This window comes from Acinonyx jubatus, chromosome E1 (genome assembly GCF_027475565.1).
Source record: "Acinonyx jubatus isolate Ajub_Pintada_27869175 chromosome E1, VMU_Ajub_asm_v1.0, whole genome shotgun sequence".
Classification (NCBI taxonomy): domain Eukaryota; kingdom Metazoa; phylum Chordata; class Mammalia; order Carnivora; family Felidae; genus Acinonyx; species Acinonyx jubatus.
In genome coordinates, this window is record NC_069397.1 from 59,145,391 (window position 1) to 59,160,619 (window position 15,229).

Sequence of the window (15,229 nt, forward strand, 5' to 3'; positions counted from 1 at the left end):
CGCCCGGCGGCCTCCGGAAAGTCCGTCTCCCCAGCGCGGCCAATAGCGTAAGCGCACCTGGCCGAAGAGGCGGGGCAGGGCCACGTGGGGCCCAGCGTCCCCGCCCCGTCCTGGCCCGTCCCCCAGCCCCACGAGCCCGGCGCGGCGCCCGCCCCCCACCACGCGCCAGCTGGACAGTCACAGGACACTCGAGGGACAGTGCTGAGATGTTTAATAACAATAAAAAGGGCTGCTGAGAGCCGAGGCCCCAAACCACCCCTCTGCCGCAAACCCCACATGGAAAGAGGTTCCTATAAAGTTAACAGGTTTCAGTACGAAGTAGTAGAAAGAGGGTTGAGGCCCCTGAGACTAGCCTGGTGAATGAGGTAAGGCAGCCGCGCTTCCTCTCGGCCGGCCAGCTGTGCAACGACCAGAGCTCTGTCCCCAAAGAACGGCACGGCCGCCGCCGCTTTATGCAGAGGCTGCACAGGCGAGGCGTCCTCCTGGAGACGCCCACAGCGGTGCAAGGGGCCTTCCGGCCAGAGGATTCTCGCTGGACCCCGGGGCAGTCCTGGCCGGGCCCCCCACGAACAGGCATTCCGTCCTCTGCAAAGTGCCAACTGTTCCCGCCAAGCACCGGGTTACGTTACTTTCTTCCTTTTTGTGCGTTTAGTGCAGCCCCTGCCAAACCAGCCTCCCAGCACCGGGGCGGAGCTAAGTGGCGCAGCTCGCTCTCCGGGCGGGGGCTCCTCGCGGCTCCTGCACAGCGACTTCCGACTATGGGTGCCTTCTTCACCCGCACGCAGGGGGGTCGCCAGGGCGAAGATCGGGTCCTGCCACCTACCGAAAAGGGAAAGCTGGGTCAGACGTGCCTGGGAGCCCCTCGGTCACAACCTGCCCCAGGGCGGGAAAGCTGACTGCGGTCACCCTGCTGCCCTCCCCTGGGGTCTGAACTGTGGCCAGGCTCTGCCTAGCGGCAGTTCCATCACACCCGAGCTACAGAGCAGCTGCCGGACGGCTAAGGTTCCTGAGTGATTCAGACCAGCTCGGCCCCCGAGAACTCAGTGTCCTTGCTGGTGATCGAGCAGGCTGTGCGCGCCCAAGGTGGGGCAGCGGTTGGTCACTAGCAACTCTGGGTCCCACCTTTCAAGTGTATGGTCAGGGGTGGGTGGGCCAGACCCTCTCCCTCTTCCCAGACTGCCAGACCTGATGTGGGGGGGGGGGGGGCGGGAAAGGCCAGCTGACTAGGGAGGCGCGGCCTACAGACTACACCGTGAAGAGATCATGTGTCTGACGGAGATGTAGAACCACATATCATAAACTTAAGATACAGATAAGCACTGATAAAGAAAATGAGCTAAGTTAATGTAAAAAAAAAAAATACAGTACACAATAGGCCCACATTACAGAACAGCACAAACATAACATACAAGAATTGCCAGGCCCAGAAGGTGAAGGGATCCTTAATTCTTGAACCCTTTGATTAAAAGAAGTTATTGATTTCCCCTATAAGACCCTGAAAATTCACAGAGAAAGAAAGTGTAAACTTTTTACTCAATACATACACCACGTCTAAATTATCACAAATTCTGTATTAAGGTACAGTTTAAGCTTCCCCAAAGTACGCCAGCTCCCCGAACCGAGTGCACCGAGATCCTGTTTGGAGATGCCGAGACCACGTCCCTTCAAGGCACCTTCGCGTCCAGGCTGTCGGAGGTAGGAGGGGGGCTCTCCAGGCACACACTGGCACATTCTCTCTCCCCATGGGGAGTCACACCAGCCAGGGGGCCTCAGCTGATGCCTCTGCCACTCCCCCTTGCTGGCAGAGGCCACCAAGCTGGGGTCACGCCTCAGACACCATCTGCGACAACTCAGAGCATTCTCTACACTCAGTTCACGAGGAAAGACAGACGCGGTCCATCCACACAGGGCAGGGAAGGGGGGGGATGCACCCATGCCCCCCTCACCTGCTGTAGCGGGGGATCTCCAGGCCTAGCTCGTCCATGAGGAGCTGCATGACGTCATCACACTTCCCATGAAGCTTCAGGGCAGCCCAGTCATCCTTCGGGGTCCACTGGGGACAGGGGAAGGCGAGTGAGGATACCTCACTTCTTCCCAATGGCCCTTTCTTGCCATATCTCTGTGACCCAGGACACGAACATCCAGGAACTCTCTGGTTCTCCTGTTCTAAGGCCCAGGTCTAAGGAGGTGTCTCTGGGTGCTCAAGTTACCTGCAAGTTTACAATGTAGAGCTTGGGCCGCCTGCTGGGGGGCTTGGTCATGCACCAGAGGCGTGGATACTTCTTTAGAACCTGCAGGAACGGACAGACGGACAGAAAGACCACATGCACAACAGCGAAGAAGCTACAGGAAGCTTCTAACACTGCACTGGTGGTTCTCCCCTCCCCTCCGGTCCCGTCCACGGCGCTGTTCACGTACCTTTAAGCTGGAACCTAAACACAGGATCGTGTCTGCCTTGCTGGCAGCCTCAGTGGCTGCCTCCCAGTTCAGAGGCTGCCCCAGCGTGCCCCGCTCCCCAAAGTGCACAATGGTGTCCCGGAGCTGGGCCCCACACTTGTGGCAGGCCCGGCCCGTCTGGTGCCGGTGCAGGGCGGTGCGCTCAGTCACATCAAACACCCTCACGTATTCCCTGTTGGGTGTGCAGGCTGTACAGACCTGAGGAGGAGAGGGCGCCGTGAGCAGGAGCCGCTGGCCCGCACAGGCCCGCGAATCCCAGAGGGACCGCTCACTTCAATGTACATGTTCCCGTGGAGCTCCGAGATGGCCGTCCGAGGCAGCCCGCTCCGCAGGTGGAGCCCGTCACAGTTCTGAGACACCACGTGCTGCACCTGCGGGGCAAGTGAGGGCAAGTCAGCAGGTGGCCTGTGAGGGGCTGTGCTCAGTAGTGAAAGCAGTCCTTGACCCTGCCCAGAGTCCCCAAACCAGGGCAGCTCGGACCAACCCGGAAGCACTTAGCGAGCTGGGAGTGCAGCTGTTTGCTCTCGGCAGGGAAGGGGCTGGGGCCCGAAGTGACACTCTCTTGGGTCATTATGTTTCAGGTCACTGGAGGACCAGGAGGACTGACCCTTCCCTACTTGGTTGAAAGTGCTCGGCAGAGGGTCTTTAGAGTTCCCACAAGCCTCCCCTGTACCTAGGTGGCTTCTGAGGTCTGTGGGGACAATGTGAGAGAAACACAGGGGGGAAAAGCCACCAGCGGCTCTTGGCCTGAGGCCGGCCCTACGATTCACGCGAGAGACTACCCTTCTCTTGAAAAAGCGGCACCGGAGTCCAAAACACTCTGTGGGCACTTATCCCAGGGGTCCCTGGGACAGAGGTACGATGCAGTTGCCATGTGGGCACAAAGGTGGCCCTCCAGGCCCTGTGCCAGGGACCCGGCAAGTATACTAGCTAGCCACACCGGGCTCTTACCAGCTTTTGCTCGTGTAAGCGGGCGATGCTCATGTGGGTGAGGGTTGGCTCGGCCTCACTCAGGTCAGCAGCACTGCCAGGTGGAAGGGAAGCAAAGGCGTGGGGAGCTGTGAGGTCAGGCCCAAGCTGCCTCTGCTCAACTGGCGGGAAGGCTGCATCAGGCTGCTTACCTAATGCTTCTCCCTTTCTGAAGCAGCGTCCACACTCCATTAGGGCCCCGGTAATCTGGGATAGACGCTGCCTGCATGTTCAGAAGGACGAGGCCGGTGAAAATGCATCACTACGGGAACTGGCAAAACTCCCCCAAACGAAAACTCAACGTTTTTCTCTTGATGTGTTCCAGACTCATCTGTGCCCTGGCCTCCGTTCATTCCACAGGCTCAGCATTTCCTAGTCCAACCTGCCTGAACCCAGATGGAGTGGCTCCTTCCCTCTGCCCGGACCCCTGCCCCGACCCGGTCTAGCTCCTCCCTCCGGCTTCCAAGGAGTCCTGCCTCCTCCGGGAGCCTCTCCAGCACGAGCACAACCTGGGCTCTGCAGCCCCATCTGTCCTCCAAACCAAGGGAGAGGACGGGTCAGGCTGATCTGTGTGTCCCCAGGGCCGAGCCAGTGCTCAGGAAACACTTAGCAAATGGTGGCACCCTGGGTAGGAGTGCTGGTCTGTCCCAGTTCTGACACCCGATACGGTGTTTCCTGACCTCCCTTGACAAAGAGAGCCAATCTCTCCAGACGAGCTAAACACCCTGAATGTCCCTACCTCTCAAGGCAGAGAAACGAAACCACCACGAGAGAAGACAGAAGGCGTGCTCGGAGCAAGGAGTCTTACATTCCCTAGGCTGTGAGTGACATCCCTTCTGGGGAGCCCTGTCTCCTCCCTGTGGCTCAGGCTCAGAAAAATGCCCACCCCAAGCAGTGTGGTTCTGAATCACACTGAAAAGAGAAACCTCAAACAGTGATGCTCAGAGCAAACCAAAGAGCAGGACTTTCAGAGACGACAGGAATGACTGGAGGACGGAGACCCGACCACCAGGGTCTGCAAGTTAGGACGGTCAGCGCCCCTTACATGATCTCGCTGGATCTTCCCTTGGCCCTCTCCTGTAAAACCTTACTCAACCTTCAAGGCCCCGCCTCAATGCCGCCTCGCACAGAAAGCAAGCTGGATGGATGTCCCAGCTCTCTGAGACCGCGGAGGGCGTGTCTGCATGTCTGCTCTGGCAACCCGGCCCGGCCAGCTACTGCCATCCCCTCATCACCTGCGGCCTCCCCGAGGCCAGAAATCCTCAGTGTTCACCTCTGCCGGGCCCACACATGGGTCACACTCGACAGGCACCCATTACGTGGACAGGTAACACTCTCAAAGCTAGCCGTGTTCAATGGCCCGAGATAGCTTCTCAATAAAATGTCCCCAAACCCAACGCGTTTCTCTTCTTTACCTGGTGTACTCTAATTCTAACTACCTCGCGTTCTACTTACTTTCCTTCAACATTCAGAAAATAACAACGAACGCGGAATCAGGAGACGGTCTGGGGCTTCACTCTACCCACATAACCTTAGGACAGTGAGTTAACCTCCCGGACTTGAAACGAGGAGGTGCCTGCAGGCACTAACGTATTATGTCCTGTTTCACTCCTCTTCCCTTCTTGCCTCGAACGGGGTATCACAAAAACTGCAAGTGTTTACACGTATTTATGCCCTCAACGAAGTTTGAGTCCTTTCGAGCTTCTCGACTGTGCTCTCCGCGGTCCTGGGGTCAGTCACCCAGAAGGGGGCGCCCCACACCCGCCCCCGGCACTCCGGGTTTCTCCCGGACCTGGGAGCCGACGCCGGGGCGCGGCCGCCCACGCCTCGCCGCCGTACCGTGCTGATGCCGGCGCCCGTGTAGACGACCAGGTACTTGGCATTCCGGACGGCGCCGGCCAGCTCCCGCACTTTCCTCCGCAGCTCCTCCGGGTCGTCGCACACCTGCCGAGACGCCGAGGCCGGCCGTAAGCCCCGCCCCCGCCCCCGCCCGGCTAGAGGTCCGGCCCCGGCGGCCCGCCGACCGAGCCCCGCGCCGACCGAGCCCCGGGACTCGCCTCCTCCTGCCGCCGCTTCAGGCCCTCGCGCCGCCTGCTCCGGCCCTGCAGCTCGGTCACCAGGTCCTCGCTCTCGGCCAGGAGCCGGCCCTCCTCGGCGCTGCGCTCCGCTGCCGCCTTCCTCAGGATGCGCGACACCTGCGGGCGCGGGGCAGGCGGTGAGGGCGGCGCGGGGCGGGGGCGCGGCGCGGGGCGGGCGGCGGCGTACCTGACGGAGGCGCTCCCGCTGCTGCTCCTCCCGCAGCCTCCGGACCCGCTCCGCCGCCTTGCGCTCCGAGCGGCTGGGACCCCCGGCTGCCATCGCTCCCGGGAGACCCGCGCTTCCGCTTCCGCCTCCCGGCAGGCCGTGCACCGGCGCATGCGCGCAAGGTCCGCCCCGCCCTTCCGGCCCCGCCCGCGCGGCGCGCAAAGGAAGCACCTGACGGTCTCTTTAAAAGGTGTTTATTGATCATATACAAAATAAAGAAAACCTTATATATCACAAACATACACTATGTACAGCAATAAATACCCGGGGTCCGGCCCAGTGCCGCCCCCCCTGGACAATAATTTAGCAATAAATACTGCACAGGGCGGGGTGAGCGCTGAGGCCACAGCCCGCCCCAGGGAGGCCCCTCCTCACCTGGATCTTCCACAACCCCTGCCTGCCCCGGCAGGTCCCAGGGTACCACCACCTCCCCCTGGTTTCAGCCCTAGGCAGGACAGGCAGGGTCTGATCAACTCCGCTTGGACCCAGCCTCTCAGCGCCAGGAGAGCACCAGAGCTGGACGCACTGGGCAGCCCTTGTCCTGTTGCCCTAAGATGCCAGGAGAAGGCTTTCTGTACCCACTCCCGTTTGGTTAAAGGCTTCAGGGAGTAGCAAATTGAGGGGATGGGGAGAAGGAAGGGGCTGGGACACGAGGGTGCTGGAGGGGCCGCCCCCTCGCAGTCCATCAGGGGCACACTCTTCTAACACTCCAGCTCACCAGACACCCACGTACCAAGGCTGCTGTTCCAGCGTGGGGTGGAAATGTGCGTGACCGGCCCAAAGGTACAGCCCACGCGCAACACACACAGGCCAGAAGCAGGACAGGCCATCAGTCTCCAGGGCACACCCCTGCCTCTGTGTGTCCTCCACTCTCCCCACCTGCTCCAAAACTAGACGGCCAACAGGAAGGCAAAAACGCGCCAAAAAGAATTATTCAGTGGCTTCTGGGGAAAAAAAAAAAAATCGTTACTGTGTTGGTTCCTTTCACCAAACCACAGCCTAAAAAAGTAACTTACAAGATCCCAGAGCGGAAACGGTGCTGCAGGCTGTGGCTTGGGCTTCCCAGCTGTGGATGGGAGCTTTAGCCAACTGGCCACCTCTGAAAGGGAGGCCACAGGGACAGGAGGGGGCTTGACCAGCCATCCGAAAGCAGGCTACAGCTGATCGGAGCTGTGGGCCCAGGAACTGACCATAGAAGCTGTTGCTGATGGGCAGGGTTGTGCACACAGACCTGAAGCCTGGACCAAGGGCAGAAAAGCCTCCGGGGAGACCTGGTATCCGGCAGAAACCAGCACACCACACGGCCGAGCAGCCGTGTCTTCCCACCTTTACAAACAGCGGTGCCGCCCAGAACAGCAGCCAGGGCCATAGGGAAGTCTCCCTGGGGCCACACTCAGGGCAGGAGCTGACCTGTTCCCACAGGGTTCTCCTCTGAAATCTGAGTGTCCGTGTCGGGATGAGGGGGGAGTAGGGCTCAGGCCCGATGGGAAGGAAGGTACACGTCATGGTTTACTTAGCGGACCAGTTTGGGAGATTTGGCCTCGGCCAAAGCCCTCGATTCGCTGTGTCAGAAAAGTCGAGGATAAAAAGAACACAACACCCTCACAGTAGGAAAACTGAATTGACAAGAATCAGAAAGACACCAACCAGTCACATGTGGACACAGGCTCTACTGTCAAGAAACCAAGGGGAAGGGGGAAAGGGCAGAGTGCAGAGCGGCCCCGTGGGGCTGGCTTGATGGGAACAGGATGTACTCCCAGACCCAAGGAACAGCTGCTCCAAATCCAAAAACTCCGAAGGGAAGCATGGCCTCAGTAATTCCAGAAGCTTCTTCCAATACCTAAAGCAAGGACCTGCAATTTCTCTTCCGTCTGTGTCCACCCTCCAACCCGCCTCTGGACTTCCAAACCCACCTCCTTTCTCTCCTCTCCACGTCTCCAGCCTGCAGATGGACAACTACCTCCCAGCAAGGACGAAAGTGTCGGGACTGTAAGCGGATATGGAGAACATGGACGTGACCCCTCTTCAGTGATTCTTATGACGCGATTCCAGCTCACTGCTGCTACAACCAACGTCAACAACTTTCATCTAGACCCTAGGTAGACAAAGCCAGACAGCAAGGAGGGGCAGGAAGCCACTAAGTATTGAGAGCCAACAGTCAAAATCTCCATCGCAGGCCGACCCGGGTACAACCGGGAATGACTGAGCCTCTAGGGCCAAGCCCATTAACACGACAGAAATTGACAGCGTGCCCCTGCTCCTACCCCACGGGCACACTGGGTCAGACTCTGGGATGAAAATCCTCCCTGCAGCCCACGAGGTCACACCCTGCGAGGCCGCAGTGTTTCTTTTCGCCAGCCCACACTTCTGTGCTTTACAGGGGTTCGGGGCCCCCAGAGGAGCCAAGGCCCATGTGGCCAGAGATGGGGCAGTAGCCTCTTGAGGGCAGGCACCGCGGGAGACCTCCGAGGAGCTTCCCAAGCCCAGTCTGGAAGACTGGCTGCCTCTGCCGAGGGGCCACGGGAAGGTAGGCTCAGCCCCGCAGAGGAGCACCCCTTGAACTGAGCAGCGCATCCCTGGAAGACACAGATCCCAGAGGCGAAAGAAGGCCCAGAGCCCAGTCAGGGCGAGGTGAGAGATAGGACCTGGCCCTGGGCACTGGAGCCCTTGTCTGGCACCGGCGGAGACCACCCCCCCCCCCCCGCCCCCAGGCTCATGGGCAGGGTGAAGGGGCCGCCCCAGGTGAGTCCTCAAACCACCTGGTTTTGCCTGGGAAGCTCCACTTCACAGCACAGCAGCACTGCCAGGACACGTGGGCAGCAGGCCTCGCGACCCCCACGTGGGCTCCACGGGTCCCGATGAGGCCCCCGTGCAGCCCACAGGAACAAAGCTGGGGTCGGAGGCCAGAGCCCAAGCATGTTGACCAGAGGCCAGAAGGAAGACACCCGGGGGTACCCTAGTGACTCCTTGGTCCCTGCAAATCTGCCACCCCTGGCCAGAGGCGGTGGGCATGGAGGCAAGGGGCGCCGTCTGGGATGGCCCCCAGTTTTACCTACCCGGCCATTGGATCAGCCCAAGCCTAGGACAAACATGCGAAGCCAAGGCTGTGCAGGGGTGGGAGCGGCAGAGCCCCCAATCTGCTCCTCTGGGGTCCCGGGTCAGGCACCGAGGCAGAGGCGGGGGGCTGGGCTGCTGGGGAGATTCCCGCGTTCTGCCGGAGCGGGAGTCGCCCAGCGCCCCAGTCCGGGCCGGCAAGCTGGCAGAAGCAAACACACAACCAAATCCAAAAAACAAACACAGGAATAACAGACACAAGAAGTGACACCCACAGGTCAAAGGTCACCAGAAGCACCAGCACGTGACGCTGCACAAGACCTCACCAGGCACGGACGACACCACGGCACCGGCAAGAGACGGAAGCAGGAAGGGCAAAGGAGTAAGTCACTTTCGGTACAATTGCAAGAGAGATAGCAAAGAGGGCGCCAGGATGCGCCTTGTGGTCGCCCACAGCTTGGCTTTTCTTTTTTTTTTTTTTTTTGTCTTTTTTAAAACTAAGTTTTATAAATAACGTCTGATAACTCTGTGTATATAAAAACTAAACTCCAACAGCCACAAAGACTTGTCCATAAGTTTACAAGAAAGGGATTTTTTTTTGTTTGTTTTTTTTTTCTTTTGTTAAACTAGCAAAGTTTCTATTATACTTTCTTCCCTTTTCCATATATATGGTCAAATGTTCTTGCTTGTTTTTTTTTTTTTTAAAAAGACAGTTTTATAAATACTCTGCAGCTCTTTTTTTTCTTTAGCTTTTAAACATATAATTTAATAACTTCGTAAAAGGAACTCCTCTCTTTTAAATAAAGGGCCACGTAACCACACAGATAGGTCATGTAAACAGTGACACGGGACCCGTCGCAGGACACTGGACACACCCTTCACGAATGTTCACAACCAGTGATTTGGTCTTGTTCAGTGCAATGCGTCAGGCTTGAGCGCCGTGGGCCCTGGCCCAAAGCCACATAACGCCCCGTCCCTCCCAGCGGCCGTAGCGCCCAGGCTGGTGGCCCGCCCATCCAGGCCCATCCAGGGCCCCCAAGGACACCCTACTCTTAGGAGCAGAGCCCATCTATGCCTGCTGGCCGCGCTGAGAGTGAATCACAGCCCCCTGCCAGGCAGCAGCTGTCGGGGCCTGTGGGCCACCCAGGAGCGGACAGCAGCCCTCCCTACTCAGAACCGCGAGCCCCAGAGAGCTCATCCGATCTTTCTCTGTTGCCACAGGGCCAACTCTGGACTCCAAGCCTGCACAGCCTTGGTACAAAGGGGGCCGCGGCAACCCCACGTCACCGCCGAACTGACCAATCCCAACGTACAAAACACACGATGACAACGACGAGATCAAAGGGGCTCAGCCCGGCGCCCCGGGGTGCAGGTTGTGCTTTGCAGGGAAGGGAGGAGGCAGGAGAGGAAGAGGAGGAGAGGAGGAAGAAGGGGACAGGGCTGCCAAACTCGCCATGCGCCTAATGGCCCCTTGCAGACCCGCCCGGGCAAGCGCGCGTCCCTACGATCGGGCGTCCGTCTTGGACTTTACTATCGTGATGACGCTGGTGGCAGCCACCTTGCCAGGGACGAGGGGCCCCAAGCCGGCCGCGAGGGGGCCCCGGGCCGGTGCCACGGGACTGCGGGCCACCGTCCTGGCGAAGTTCTGCAGGGCCTCGTACTTGGAGCGCAGCGCGTCGAGCTCCAGCTTCATGCTGGCGTTCTCCGAGGCCAGCTTCTCCACCTCCTGCTGCAGCTCCGCCTTCTGCTTCTCCAGCTCCTCCTTCTGGGTCACCCGCTTCACGCGGCAGCTGGCGGCGTAGCCGCGGTTCTTGAGCGTGCGCCGGCGCTGCTTCAGCTGGATGATCTCCTCCTTGGACAGGCCCCGCAGGTGCTGGTTCAGCTCCCGCACCGACATGGTCACCAGCTCCTCATCAGTCAGGCTGGTGCCATTCTCACCTGGCTCCCGCTTCACCTGGGGGCAGGGCAGTGCACGGGGTCAAGGCTGAGCGGGGGACCGCCCACCCTGGAGGCACCCCTGCCTCAGGACTCCATCCACCCCGCTGCTCACCTTCAAGGCCTTGTTTCCTTTATTGGGGGTCGTCATAACCCGGGGGCACAGCACGCAGGCACTCTGCGAAACAGGGAGCAGAGGTCAGGACCCTGGAGAACACCCCGCTTTCCCTCCCCAGTCCATACAGAGCCTGGGGGAGAGGCCCAGCCGCCCCTCCCAGCCTCGTCTCTCAGCTGACCGTCCCCAATACCCCGAGGGCCACCCGCCACCCTTTGGCTAGGCTGTTCCCCGTCCCCCTTGTCCCTAGAGAACCCAGCAGGTCTGAGGCGGGAAAGGGGAACCGAGGCGCTGTTAGAAAGGCAGAGACCAGGAAAAGGGGCTTGGGAAGAGTTGAGACGGATGCAGGAGGGGCCAGCCTAGAAGGAAGCCGGGAGCTTTAAAAATAACCCCAGTGTGCGCCCCAGAGCACGGCTGTTCCTGCCCAGTCACGCTGACTCAGCACATTGCTCCCGCTCCCGCTCCCTCACCGGCCTGGCCTGGCACTCCCCAAGGCTGCCAGCCAGCCAACACAGCCCCAGGGGACCCGGAGCCTGAGCAGAGCACCGCTGGGCCAGGAAGGCCAGCCTGGCCAACGGCAGGTAGGGCTGGGGCCGGCGACCCCGCACACGTGTACTCCAGGGTCCTACCTGCTGCAGCCACCTCCCCTCAGCTGGCCCTGCCCCCACGAAGGCTTAGGAGCCAGTGGGGACTCAGGCCAAGAGGAAAATGCAGGAGAGCCCTGAATCTCCCACAGACTTTTCACTCTGAACAGCTCAACTCTTTCCAGCACTGGTGGGAGCCCCCCACCCCTCCAGGTGGCAGGCACTCCAGCGCGGGCCGCACACAGCCCACCTCCGCTGCCGATGAAGCAACCTTCCTGTGGCCTCAGATTGCAGCATCTTGCGCCCCTGCCCCACCCCATCCTCGCTGTTTCATAAGAGTGCCCGGTTAGCCACGCAGGGGCCTGCTCAGCCCCTTCCAGCCCCCCCACCTGAGGTCACTGCCCACAGTGCAGGGGACAGAAACAAGAGGGCTGGGGGGCTGGACTGAAGCCCCCCCCCCCGCCCCCGCCCGGCACCCACTCAGTTGCCCCTCCCATACTCTACCCTCACTTCCTGCTTCCTGAAGCCCTGCCAAGGACATTTCTGTGCACCTAATCCTGGCAATTCTGGCTCAGCCAACCCCCCCCCCCCCCACCCCTAGCCCCCTGCTCTCCAGGTTAGACGCAGAAAAAGACGTCAGACGTGGCTGGAGGGCTAAGCCAGACTGCAGTTTCCCTGCTGCAGGAGAGGTCTCTTACCCCACTGGGGAGATAAAGCATGGGCTGGGAGGGGGGTGGAGGTGCAGTTGGCTCCAGGGTGGAGCCCCCGCCTCACCCAGCCTTGCCCCAGGTGGTGCCTCATCACAGCCAGGGCATCCGGGCTCTCAGGCCCTGAGGCTGGCGTCTCACAGATGTTCCAGAGCAGAGGATGGAAAAGATAGGAACTGGAGGTCAGAAGAGCCTCAGGGCCCCCAACCCACCCTGGAAGCCGAGCCCTCATGGCAGAGCTAGAGGAGCGACCCCAGTCTTGAGTCTGAATCAGGGTGCAAGGACACCGCCCTGGGTCCAACCACTGTCAGCCTGAAGGAAAAGGCCTGCCACCAGCTTTTCCCACTCGCCGTGCTCCCTCCCCTCCAAATGCTGAGCACGACGGTGACTTCCTGAAGAGATCACACAGAAAAGTGCCGAGCGTGGCGGCTGGGAGCTGAAATGTGCCTCCTCGACAGATTTCGCCCTCCGCAGAAGGCCTGAACTCAGCACAAGCACAGCCACTCGCCTCCCAGTCAAAGGTGCGTGTGCGTGTGCGTGCGTGCTGTGGGGGAGGGGCAGGCCTCTGCAAAGCCAGGGCCTCAGCCCCCTGGCCCGGCCTCTGTCCACCGGGGGACACACACAGATGTGACAGAGACAGCCTTTGGACATAGATGGCTAGGGATAGCTCAGGCCACCTCCAGAAGCCAGACAGGGAGTATCCCAGAGACGGGACTGAGGAGAAGCTTCCTCTCCTCCCCATCAAGGGCCGGTCCAGAGCTGGGGCCTGGTCATCCTTCCCAACTCAACTCCCCCAGAGGCCGGGCCACCCTGGGGAGAGGGCACAGGCAGTCCCCAGGGCCTGAAACCACCAAGGTACCCTGCGCCACCCACTCAGGCTGAGAGCCGGTTGGGATGGGAAAACAGGTTCCGAGAGTTCCGTCCCCTTTACCCGGGCCCGAACTCTAGGATGTGGACACTCGGCAGGAGGCAAGACAGCCCGCCCCTGCTCCTTTTGGTGGCCTGCAAACTCTAGTGTCCAAATGTCCCCAACAGGCGTGGCCCCAACCTAGCCTAGCCTTACTCCCGCCCTGCCCTTCAGAACCACCTTCTCCAAAATCTCTCAGCCACTGAAAGCGATTCTGAAAAAAGTTTCAAACTTCATTTCCACCTAAGCATAAATAATGACAAGACTTACAGAAATACCCCTTCAGGAATCTGCATTTTCCTAAGGTAGGAAGAAATTCCAGCCAAAAGATGAGCTGAAGTGTTACACAAAGCTGCCTGTGTGTGTGTGTGTGTGTGTGTGTGTGTGTGTGTTGGGGGCAGGGGGTGTCCCTGAAAACAAACCACAAAGTGGCCCGACCTAGCCATGAACCCCTAGTTTCAGCTCTGATCTAGACAAAACACCCCCCGTCCTGGAGGCCAGGAAGCACCCATACATTTAGGAAAGGTGGCCCAGGCCACACCACCCTCAGGCTGCCCCCCCCCCCCCAAGAGGCCCAACATCCATCAGGGCCACAATCTTTACTAACACCTGCTCGACACTGAGCCCCAATCTCAAGTAGGACAATTTTGGGGTGACTGGGAACCGCATTCTTCCACTCCATGCCTTCCACACCAGCCCGCCTGCTGTGCCCCAAAGGCTGGGCACCCTCAAAGCCACCACCACCTGCAGCTTTGACCCAAACCCCAAAGCCAGGCTGTGCAAAGGGGCAGGGCCTGCTCACCAGACACCTCACTCCCCAGATGTCAAAGTCCTGCCGCTTCCTCTCATTGGCAGTTTCCTGGTACAGCTGCACCTGCTTGTCCCTGCCCTGTCCACTGCCCTCCAGGACTTGAGTAAAGGCACCCCTCTTTCTCCCACTGACTCCCTCTCTGGCCAGGGTGTATTCCTCTCTTTCTTCCCCGCCCAGGGGCTGCCCAGCCTAGCCAACCAGACCAGTCACAGGGAAAGCCTGCTTCCCAGCCTGGCAAGCACGGCCCCCCTAAGCTCCTCCCCTCCTCTCACTCAGAGAACTATTTCCCAGTTTGGGGAACTGTCCCAGACGCTGGTCAGGGACCAGCTGCCTGAGAAGAGAATGCCTGGGAGGGGAGGGGACGGGCAGGCCAGGGGCTTCACATTCTGCCGGGGGAAGAAAACCTACCCCGAGGCCCCTCCACCGTCTCCTCACCCACTCCTCCTTCAACTCGCATGCCAGCCCAAACTTGAACCGGTGCCCCAGTCCCTGGGCCTGGGCCCTTCCCCAGTTTCCCTCCTGCGCCTATCTCCCGGCCCCTTAGACCCCAGGCCCCTTGCTCAAATCCCCCCCAGACATCAGAATGAGCATCGAGTGACCTCATGCTGATGACTCAGCAAGTCTCCCTCTGGGCTCTGGCACGCGTGTGACGGAGCGAAGCCGCCGCGAGCAGGGTCTTCCCGGCCCCGCCACGTGCCGCCCCCTACCCCCCACCCGCCCCGGCCCGCCGAGGACCCCCGCGCCCGGGCGGGCGGACACAGACACCTGATGAATCAGCAGCGAGAACCGGGGCCCAGAGGCTCTTCCGCGGAGCCCTAGGCGCCCCGCTCGACCCCACCCTTTCCTCCCGCCACCGCGGCCGCCCCTCCCACCGGGACGCCCCGGGCTCCGCCGAGCGAGCCCCGCGTACGCCCCGCCCCGCCCTCCTCCGGCCCCCGCGGCCCACCCCCAGCAGCCCCGGCGCGAGGGCCGGGAGCTGCTTCTGAGCCGCGGGGAAATCGAGGCACGGGCCGCCAGCAGGGCGCGGGGCAAACCCGAAGCCGGGAGCGCGCGGCCCGCGCCGCCCCCGGCCCTCCAGGAGGAGCCGCGGCCCCGCCCGCCCCCACCCCGGGCCCGGAGCCCCCCGCCCGGCCCGCCGCCGCACTCACCCACCACACTGCGGGCCCGGGCGGGCCGAGGCCGGGGCGGGCGGGGCGGGGGGCGCTCCGAGGCCGCGCGGGGGCTCCGGGCCCGGGGTGGGGGCTCGCCGCCTGCGCGGGCCGGGCCGAGCGCGCTGGGAAGGCCGGGCCGGATCAAGCTCGGGATCCGCCGCCGCCGCCGCCGCCGCCGCTCCACAGACGTCACATGATGTTTGGTCACGTGGGCTCCATTCATGAAGCGGCGACG

At 61.0% G+C, this 15,229-nt stretch overlaps 2 protein-coding genes and 1 long non-coding RNA gene across 11 annotated transcripts; 1 reads left to right on the forward strand and 2 right to left on the reverse strand.

Moving 5' to 3' along the window:
* Positions 1-194: 194 nt before the first annotated feature.
* SIRT7 (sirtuin 7) lies at positions 195-5,938 on the reverse strand. Of its 2 annotated transcripts, XR_003417881.2 has the most exons (11): positions 5,692-5,824; positions 5,484-5,621; positions 5,266-5,370; positions 3,579-3,649; positions 3,409-3,481; positions 2,730-2,828; positions 2,419-2,655; positions 2,211-2,291; positions 1,947-2,053; positions 1,410-1,495; positions 680-819 (listed from the first exon to the last, which is right to left on the reverse strand). XR_003417881.2 is itself a non-coding variant. In XM_027052476.2 (10 exons), the coding sequence occupies exons 1-10, from the start codon at positions 5,782-5,784 to the stop codon at positions 621-623; spliced, it is 1,203 nt and encodes a 400-aa protein (XP_026908277.1). In that variant the 5' UTR covers positions 5,785-5,938; the 3' UTR covers positions 195-620. The 2 variants fall into 2 exon arrangements, 1 of the variants encoding a protein (XP_026908277.1); XM_027052476.2 differs by lacking the exon at positions 1,410-1,495 and having other exon boundaries at positions 195-819; positions 5,692-5,938.
* Positions 815-2,932, forward strand: LOC128313522 (uncharacterized). Its single transcript, XR_008294374.1, has 3 exons — positions 815-1,083; positions 1,579-1,695; positions 2,645-2,932. It is a non-coding gene; the product is annotated as an uncharacterized LOC128313522 (long non-coding RNA).
* MAFG (MAF bZIP transcription factor G) lies at positions 5,908-15,081 on the reverse strand. Of its 8 annotated transcripts, none has more exons than XM_027052482.2 (3): positions 14,992-15,081; positions 10,835-10,897; positions 5,908-10,738 (listed from the first exon to the last, which is right to left on the reverse strand). In XM_027052482.2, the coding sequence occupies exons 2-3, from the start codon at positions 10,868-10,870 to the stop codon at positions 10,286-10,288; spliced, it is 489 nt and encodes a 162-aa protein (XP_026908283.1). In that variant the 5' UTR covers positions 10,871-10,897; positions 14,992-15,081; the 3' UTR covers positions 5,908-10,285. The 8 variants fall into 8 exon arrangements, with proteins under 8 accessions (XP_026908283.1, XP_053068601.1, XP_026908285.1 ...); XM_053212626.1 differs by having other exon boundaries at positions 14,996-15,014; XM_027052484.2 differs by lacking the exon at positions 14,992-15,081 and adding an exon at positions 14,609-14,674.
* Between the last annotated feature and the right edge of the window lie 148 nt (positions 15,082-15,229).